Source organism: Onychomys torridus, chromosome 5, assembly GCF_903995425.1.
Source record: "Onychomys torridus chromosome 5, mOncTor1.1, whole genome shotgun sequence".
NCBI lineage: Eukaryota > Metazoa > Chordata > Mammalia > Rodentia > Cricetidae > Onychomys > Onychomys torridus.
Window position 1 is genome coordinate 134,473,087 of NC_050447.1, and position 9,838 is coordinate 134,482,924.

The 9,838-nt window shown below is 39.2% G+C and overlaps 1 protein-coding gene across 2 annotated transcripts; it reads right to left on the reverse strand.

Moving 5' to 3' along the window:
• Positions 1 to 5,731: 5,731 nt before the first annotated feature.
• Positions 5,732 to 9,471, reverse strand: LOC118584410 (cathepsin Q-like). Of its 2 annotated transcripts, none has more exons than XM_036188636.1 (7): positions 9,346 to 9,471; positions 8,935 to 9,054; positions 8,659 to 8,841; positions 7,987 to 8,211; positions 7,400 to 7,562; positions 6,618 to 6,735; positions 5,732 to 5,831 (listed from the first exon to the last, which is right to left on the reverse strand). In XM_036188636.1, exons 1-7 carry the CDS (start codon positions 9,469 to 9,471, stop codon positions 5,732 to 5,734), a joined length of 1,035 nt encoding a protein of 344 aa, XP_036044529.1. The 2 variants fall into 2 exon arrangements, with proteins under 2 accessions (XP_036044529.1, XP_036044528.1); XM_036188635.1 differs by having other exon boundaries at positions 8,935 to 9,057.
• Positions 9,472 to 9,838: the final 367 nt, after the last annotated feature.

Here is a 9,838-nt window from a genome sequence, read left to right on the forward strand (position 1 = left end):
GCTACAATGCTGAAAATTTATTAGTCACTGAGGTCAGGACCATTCACTAAGCCTCCAGTCCTCTTGCAGATGTATACTAACAGAAAATTTATATAACTCATGGCACAAGAGCACAGAAGTGTGATCCTACAGACCATTTCCAAAGATAAAATTATTTTTATTGTTTAATTAGGCAATAGCTTTAAACTATAAGACCTCACAGCTTGGAGTTGGTTCGCTAGCACACCAATACCATCTTGGGCATCGCTCATTAGTACCATTGTTGTCTTCTAGGCTAGGCTAGTATCTTGCTGCCTGGTGGCCTACATGGAACTTGTTTCTGAGGCCCAGCTCTTACCAGAGCTGCATGGTGGGAACTTCTATCTCACATTTACTACATAATTCCCAGTCACACTATCATTTCTAAGTTAACAAAAATAGTTTTTTTAATATTATGTTCCTTAAGCTTAGAAAATCAGAATTCTCATACTTAAGTTAATGCAATTTATATTTCTTCCTAAACATAATAGTCACATTCCTCCATTTCTTCTCTCATTGTTCCACTCACAAAATATAGGAGACTTACAACAATGAACATTTCTTACAACTGTACTTCTCCATAATTTATAGAATACACTAATGTTTTATTAAGCTCTGAAAACTCAACTGCTTTTATAGTCTTAGATTCTAAATTCTACCTTAATCCCTCTTTAAAATGGCATATTCAGATCTATCAGTCAAGACCCATTTTTCCAATACCAATTTTTTAGTTCTACTTCAGCTTCATCACTATGCTAGCCATCATGAAAGAAGGATAATTGGGAGATGAAAGGATTGATTTCACAGTTTACACTTCATCTTTTAGGGGAGTCAAGACATCAAAGCCAAGGCATAAGTTTGAAGTTGAAGTCTTGTACAAATACCAGATATTGACTTGCTCCCAGGCTCATCTTCAGCCACCTTTCTCACCTTTCTCACCTTCCTTCCTTCCTTCCTTCCTTCCTTCCTTCCTTCCTTCCTTCCTTCCTTCCTTTCTTTCTTCCTTCCTTCCTTTTCTTCTTCTTCTTCTTCTTCTTCTTCTTCTTCTTCTTCTTCTTCTTCTTCTTCTTCTTCTTCTTCTTCTTTCTTATTTTTTGGTTTTTTGACACAGGGTTTCTCTGTGTAGCTTTGCACCTTTCCTGTATCTCACTTGGTAGACCAGGCTGACCTAAACTCACAAAGATCCATCTGCCTTTGCTTCCTGAGTGCTGGGATTAAAGGCATGCACCACCACCATCCAGCTTCAGCCACCATTCTTGATTAGCCCAGGCCCATCTATATAGGGATGGTATCAATCTCAGTCATCTGAACATCTCTTCATCAATTAGTACTCAAGAAATTGCCCCAAAGTCTTGCCCTCAAGCCAATCTGATGGAAGCTATTTCTCAAATGTGTTTTTTCTTTCCAATGAATGTTCATTTGACAACCAAAATTAGTCATCATAACTGGTTGGGAAGGCATAATCCTGTTTACCTGTATCATGGAAAGCATTTCATTATCCTTCAATTCTGTCAGATATTTCTGCTGGTCAATGTAGTTTGGGCTGGCATTTGTGGCATCTTAGAACTTAGAGAATATTATTATGTCTTTGTGTCTCTTGAAGTTTCCATTGAGAAGTCAGAAGATATTCTGATGGGTTTATGATTTGTGCCTTTTCTCTTGTAGCTTTCAATACCATTTTTGTATTACATATTTTCTGGTTCTTTTATTATTTTTTTTTCATTTATTTTACATACCAACCACAGTTTCCCCTCCCTCCTCTCTCTCTGTTCCCTTCCCCCACCTCTCATCTACCTTATCCTCCACTACTCCTCCATTCAGAGAGGAACAGTTCTCCCATGGGAGTCAACAAAGCATGGCACATCAAGCTGAGGCAGGACCAATCTCCTCCTGCATCAAGGTTGGGCAAGGCATCCCACTATTGGGAATATGTTCCAAAGAGCCAGCTCATGTGCCAGGGACAGGTCATGATCCCATTGTTAGTAGCTCCACAATTAGACAAAACTACATGACTATCACCCACAAGCAGAGGGTCTAGGTCCATCCCATGAAGGCTCTTTAACTGTTGGAAGTTGGTGAGCTCCCACTAGTGCAGGTCAGCTATTTCTGTGGTTTCTCCCATCATGACTATGACTGTCCTTCACAGTACAATTGCTCTTCCTCTCCAGAACTGGACTCCTGGAGTTTGGCCCAGTGTTTGGCTGTGGAATTCTGCATCTGCTTCTACCAGTTACTGGATGAAGGCTCTTTGATGACAATTGGTGTATTCACCTGTCTGATTACAGGAGAACCCTAGTTCAAACATCTTCTTCACCATTGCTCGGAGTCTTAGCTGGGGTCATTTGGATTCCTGGGAGTTTCCCTGATACCATAATTCTCCCTAACTCCAAACTGGCCTGCCTCTATTGAGATATCTCTTTCATTACTTTCACCCTCTGTCCCATCCTCAACTTGACCAACCCAATACCTCATGTTCCCATCTCCCCATCACCTCCCCTACACCCTGTATTTTCTCTTTTTAACTGTAATACTGTGTATGAAGTTTCTTTTCTGATCCTGCCTACTTGGTGTCCTGTGTACTTCCTCTACCTATATATGTAAATATTTTCTTAATTGGGGGATTTGGAGAATTTTCCATCCATTATCCCATTGAAAATCTGGTCTACGCCATTCACCTAGGATTCTTCATCTCCTTCTATGCCTGTGGTTCATATTTATCATATCATACCTTTTCAAAATCTCTCAAAGTTCCACATATTACTTTTTGTGTTTTTTTAATTTATTATATTTGTGTTTTAATTTTACACATCAGCCATGGGTTCCCCTGTCCTCCCCCTCCTGCCCCCACCTTCCCCCAGCCCCTCCCCTCCATTCCCATCTCCTCCAGGGCCAAGACTCCCCTGGGGATTCATTTAAACCTGGTGGATTCAGTACAGGCAGGTCCAGTCCCCTCCTTCCAGACTGAGCATGTGTCCCTGTGTAAGCCCCAGGTTCCAAACAGCCAGCTCATGCACTAAGGACAGGTCCTGGTCCCACAGACTGGATGCCTCCCAAACAGTTCAAGCTATTCAATTGTCTCATTTACCCAGAGGGCCTGATCCAGCTGGGGGCTCCACAGCCTTTGGTTCATAATTCATGTGCTTCCATCCAATAACTGATGGAAGTGGATGCAGAGATCCTAGGCCAGGCCCCAGGTGGAGCTCCAGGAGTCCAATTGTTGAGAAAGAGGAGGGACTGTAAGAGTGTGAATTGTTGAGACCAAGATTGGAAAAGCACAGGGACAAATAGCCTTTTTGTGTTTTGTGTTTTGATTTTCTCATTGTTTTTCCTTGACATTCTAAATCTTCTACTTTGTCTTCAAGTCTGATATTTTGTCTCATATGGCTTCATATTACTGTTTCAACTTTCTAATTGAGTGCAACGATGATGTCCTCTACCTCCATCACTGTACCTCTCAATGCATGTTTAATGTAAGGTAATGTACATACACCAGGGACTGCAAATCTCTCTGTAAAGATCATAATTTACCCAATGCATCCCTTTAACAATGGCCTGTATGCAAACCAGCTGTAGACTAGAGTGAAAAACCAGTCATGGCTTGATCCAAATACACTTCATGTATAAAACCAAATGCAGAGAGATTTGTTTTTAGGCTTTCTATTTTCAGCTTCTGGCTCTGTAACTTGCTGGCATTTTCATTTTTCTCCATTGGCTGTGGCTGACCAATTCAGTTCATTATGTCTGTGGTAGATACTTATCTTCATCATATTCTTGTGTATCTTCTAATATAGTGGTTCTCAGCCTTCCTAAATGTACAACTTTTTAATACAATTTTTCATGTGTGGTGAGTGACTCCTACTCATAAAATTACTTTCATTGATATTTCATAACTGTAATTTTGCTACTGTTATGAATAATAATGTAAATATTTGATATGCAAAATATCAGATATGTAACCCCTGTGAAAAAATTTTTAGATTTTAAAAGATTTTGTGACCCACCAGTTGAGAACCACTGCTCTAAATGAGCAGTGAGAATGAGTTCTGTCAGGGTTGGCATTGCCTTTTGAATTCCTGCTGGATATCCAAGTTCCAAGTTCCATTTTCCTCTTTCACTTTCTCATGAGAAAAGATTAACTCTCTCCAGGCTGACTTGGATGTCTGTACCTATCTAGAGGTAAGATCACTGAATGGAGCTATGTCTTTACCAGTAACAGTGTGTAGGAGTCCCCTTCTCCATATCTACATCAGAATCTTTTCTTGTGTATATTCTTGATCATGACTATACTGACATAAGATGGAATCATTCTCTAGTTTTAATGTACATTTCCCCAGTAATTAGAATATTTTAAAACTTTCCAAAATGATTATCAGCCATGTCTATTTTTCTTTTTGAGAACTTCAGTATAGTTCCAAAGTCCTTCTTTCTAATTGGTTGGTTTTCTTGTCTTCTCTTTTTCATTTCTGTGCATATTCAAGACACTAACCCATGGTTGAATGTAAAGCCAGCAAGTGTTTTCTCTCACTGTGTAGGCTAATTCTTCACTCAACTGACACTCTCCTTTGCTGCATGGAAACAATAATTTCATGAAGTCCCTACTGTAAGTAGTTGTTCCTAGCTTCTGTGTTACACAGTCCTATCAGAAATGCCTTCCCTGTGCCTCTAGGTTGAAGTGTATATCTTCTCTTCTCTGAGATTTTCTATTCACAAGTGTTTAGGTTGAGATCTTTGATCTGTTTGGAATTGTATTTTGTTCGCGTGAAATATAAGCTTCCAGTTTCATTTTCTAAAAGTAATAGTTTTCCAACATTATTTGTTGAATTTGCTGTATTTTCAGATCATATATATATATATAATCTTTGTAAAAAGTCAAGTTGTTGTAGCTTGTGTATTTATATCTGGCTTCTATATTCTTTTCCATTGATGTATATGTCTGTTTCCTGTTCAGTGTTTCTCTCTTCACTGACTTCCTCATTCCTTCTTCATGAAAATCTATCATAGTTATACAGGCTATTTACAATTCTTTTGTGTTTCAGTTACGTTGCATTATCAGAGTCGCTGTGTTAGGGTTGCTGGATGCTAGTGGACACTAATACATGGTTAATTCATGAACAAGGGAGAGCCACAGCCCAGCTCAATGCAGTGGAGGAGCACATGGAGCCATCACACAGCAGAGAGGGGCCAGGAGTTGAAACTAGGTGAGTTTGTGTCAGCTAAAATGATCACATCCAGAAATCATCAGAATCTTTCAGAGCAGATTTCTGGTGGGTAAACAGAACCCTGAAAGCAAACCACAACAACGATGATGAATACCATCCATCACAGAGGACGTACCCCCCTTTCTTCCAAACACCAGAACAACACTCAGTCCCAACTTCAAGATGAATTGCATGTTTCACCACAAAACAGGCACTGCATGAAAAGGTAAAGAAGCTGGACATACTCGATGTTTTTTTCAAGCATTTTATTTGCACAAGCATTAAAAGTGAAAATAAAGTTACTGCAGGAATCATAAACATGCATTAGTTAGAGCAACAGTTACAAAGCTGTACTTTCAAATATTTGAAAGCTCCCAGAATTCACATGACAGTGTGGATCTTGAGGGATTCAACAGTTTAACTAACACACTCAGCAAAGGCTGGTTATTGAAGTGATGGCACCCATCTGAAAAAGCAGTCTCCTGCCAAGTGCTTCCCTGTGGTCATCAGGCTGCTCACACAATAGGGTATTGGGCATATGAAGAAATTTGGCACTGGTTGTTCCAGTCTTTGGCGAATTTCATGTAGCCACTCAGGCCCCATTTTTTACCCCAGCTGAAAGAAAGCATGTTTTCCATTCAGTAGAATGATTAGTACATGGTGGATTTATTATAATACTAGCAAGAGGCCAACCTAACAAAATGATCAGGAAAGGCAGAGCGGCTCTTCCTGGGTACCTAGAGGTGCCTCACACAGGAATGTGAAGACCACAGCAGAATGCCTTTCTATCCATAGATGTTTCAGAACTATCAAATGTGTCACATTTTAGAAAATCACTGGCACACACATGACATCAACACCCTAGAAACCAGTGAAGGAATGGAAATTCTATGATAACATATTTTTAGTAAGTTCTTAGAGCTATAGGGGAGCTCAGAGGGTAAGGAGTTGAAATCAGTTTCAAGAGCCACTAAAAAGCCAGAACGACATTGTAATGTGCCTCTAACCCATGTTCTTGGGACATGGACACAGACCATACCTACAGGAATCTAGCTACCCAGAGTAAGTAGTGAACTCTTAGATCAGGAAGAAACACTGTCTCAAAATAGAAGTTACTTAATGATTGAGAAACAATTAATGCTAACATCAAGCCTCTATGCATGTGTCCTCACACATAGGGGCCACTGACATGCAGATAGTCAAACACACCTTACACATACACATCTGAAAACAAGAACAGATATTCTTCAACTTAAATGAAACAAAATTTCTAGGCTGCTTATCAAAATACTTACTGCAACTTTCAGTCTCTCCTGGAAGGGCATCCAGTGCTCTTAATCACTAGACCATCTCCCTAGCCTGTATAATATCAAATATAGGGGTTTTTTTGGCAATTTATACCTGTTCTTGATCAGCCAGTAGCTTTCACTGTGTGTTTCATTTTTTTCACATCCATAGCCAACCACAAGAACTGCATGATTCACAACATAGCTGTTGCATTTTGGCTCATGATAAATACCTGAGAAATAAAATGGAAGCTGATGTGAGATGCATAGCACACCTGACAGGTTGACCACTGCCACCAGCAATAGAAGAACTATTTCAATAATCACTGAAATGATAAAAACTAAAATCAGACTTAAGAGTTAGAGTAATTATTCACAAGAATGCTAATACACACACACACACACACACACACACACACACACACACACACACACACACACACACAATTATGGAAAACTGAATGAATCCAAAGTGGCAAGATTTATTGACAGCTACTGTCTACATGCAAGTGAAATGACTTCTTAGAAATTTATAGTTTTGCTACTAGAGTCTCATGTCAAGTTAGACTTATACAACATAAATTATTTAATTCACAGACTCTGTTACAGTTTAATTTCAGATAATCAGTTTCTATAAATAACTATAATATCCATGAAATGGAGGAGAGTTGAAAAATTAGCTAAGCAATAAATTTTATTAAATAGGGTGCATTAACATTCATTTGTTGATTCATATCAGGTGAAATTCAGTACTCAACTATTACATGGAGATAGGTAAAATCCAAAACCCTAAACATTCATATGACTTTTTGAACATAATAGCTAGTCTGAGAACTTGTCATGACACAGATACAGCACAGCATATATTTCTTCATATATATAAGGAAATATACTGACCTGTCTTGTAGAACAGAAAAGAATCATGGAAAGCATCTATTCCAGCAACAATGGGCCCTTTAGTGGCTACAGCATCCATTAGAATATCCTCACCTTCAGGGAGAGCAACAAATTCTTTGATTTTAGCAGCTGAATTCATAGGGTCATACCTGCAGGGTCCTTCCTTTAAAAGGTAAAGAGATAAGAGACTCAGTTTCTTTCACTCATGTCCTAGGAGCAAAAACCACAACCACACTCAACCATGGGTTATTGTAAACTATCTCAGGAAATGAAATGCTAATAGAAGGTATGGAACTAAAAATAAGTTCTCTTGTCTTTAATGACAACCAATAGTTCCTCCTATCCATAAGAAATTTTAGTGCTGCAGAGATCTGTACTATATGTACAATAGTTCCTATATTCTCCATGTACATAGAAGAGAATATCATGACACCAACAATTTATGCAAAGGACAATATTGAATGACTGCCTTGGTGGTGCACAGAGAGATTCTACCATCCAATCTGAGAACTGAAGATAATGTATCATATCAACAATTGTCCCTCACTCCAAGTTGAGCTGAAATGACAACATAGAGGTTGACTTACTTTTCTTTCATATGGGTAGGTTGCCTCAGCCTCTATACCTCCATTGTGCAAAACATACTGAAAGGCATTGTATGTATTACCCCAATCACAGCCATTATTGCCATGAGGTTTAGAACAGTCCACTAGGTTCTGCACACTCAGAGGGGTCAGTTTCCCTGTTTTACGGAATATTTGTCCTTCTATGGCACCAGTTGCAGCAAAAGCCCAACATGAACCGCATTTACCCTAAACAGAGAGGAAAATATGGTCATTCACAAATAATTACTAACTCAAGCCACAACATAGACAGCCTAATAATTTGTGAAAATGAAGAACTGGCAGTTGCTAGATGCCTAAAAAGGAATGGTCCCTAGAGGACTTGGATGCTGGTGTGCACATGCTTCCCTTGGCACATACACATTTGCACAGGCCCTATCAGCTTTATGGATTATTAATGACAATAAAAGGGACACCAATCCTGCAGTCAGATGGGATATAGACTCGTAGTTGGAGAATGTGTTTGGTGGACTGACCAGATCAATGTACATTGAAAAATATATGAACATTTCAAAGAAGAAAATACATTATTTTTTAAATGTACTGCAAAACTATCCTCATTAAATATGAATACAGAGACACCAACTTCTCTTCCCCAACAATATGGTTTAAGAGGAAGGATATGGGGCACTATACCTGTTTCCGCACAGACGTCACATAGCCTTCCTTTCGCCAGTTAACAAATTCCGGTAAATCCTTTCGCCAATCCACAAATTTGGGTGGACAACCACCACCAACAGAACGTTTCCAGATGCTTTTCCCCGTGTTGTGATATGGAATAGGGATATTAACCATCATGTCCTTGAATTCTTCATTGGTCTTCAAGGAAAATTACATAGATGATTATAAAAGAAAAGACTCCATGTAAACACTCAAGAAACCACAGTGTGAAGCAATCCATGTCACACTCACCATGTCACCAAACTCATTCATTTCCATGGTGAAGCCGTTCTTCCCAAGACCATTCTCCCCATTGTGATCTTTAATAATTTTCAAGTTTTTTTCCCATACTGTTCTCCTCATTGCTTCTTCCTCCTGGATAAGAACATAATGGATGACATTTCTTTCTAACTAAGCTTCTGCACAAGCTGACCTTGTGAACTTGCTCCTGCGGGTGGCTAGAGGCCTAGGAGAGCTATTCTAGGACACTATAGCCACACATTCTCCACATACAGAGGAAAAGGGAATTTGGCAACCCTGTGCTCACAATGAGTGTGACTAAGTAATCTCTCAGTGGTGGTGGTTGTGTTAGGGCCTAAGACCTCTAATATGCCTAGACGCTTGCACTGTGGGGCTCTTCTGAATAGTTTCCAGGTTACCAACCAGGCTGTATGATTTTTCATAATCTATCTTCCATTCTTCCCATTCAGCATCCAAACTGGGATCATGTGCTGAAGCACCTGACATAATTCCTATGCTCAGGATAACCAGGAACACAGCAGAAGTCATGACTCACGACCCTGGATAAGGAAGAGAAATGAAGTCATAACTACACCAGTGTTTTTAAAATGTCTGAAAAATCAAGCCACCCATGGTCAATAAATTTTTTGAATTATTCTTTCAAATACTTTTTGAAAGATTGTAGAAAAGGCTGAGGATGTGTTTGAACTGAGTCATTCACTGGTATTTATTAGATCTAATACAAAGCAAAGAACATGTGCCCAGAATTCTAGCAATGAAAACCTTTGGTGTACTGCCTCTTATTATTTCAGAAAGGTCTCCACATACTGTGAGGAACAGAAGCAAAAAACAACCATTGTTTTAGGATATCAGTGACTCATGATTTCTACCAAGCAAAATTTCTATCATGTGGTAT

What these genes read in the sequence shown, in the direction of transcription:
- LOC118584410 (XM_036188635.1), bottom strand. Translation starts at nt 9,471, where the DNA reads ATGACTTCTGCTGTGTTCCTGGTTATCCTGAGCATAGGAATTATGTCA. An exon ending in TGACGTCTGTGCGGAAACAG is followed by an intron (nt 8,212 to 8,658) that starts GTATAGTGCCCC and finishes CTCTCTGTTTAG; the next exon opens with GGTAAATGCGGTTCATGTTG. An exon ending in TACTGGCTGATCAAGAACAG is followed by an intron (nt 5,832 to 6,617) that starts GTATAAATTGCC and finishes GCTTTCTTTCAG; the next exon opens with CTGGGGTAAAAAATGGGGCC.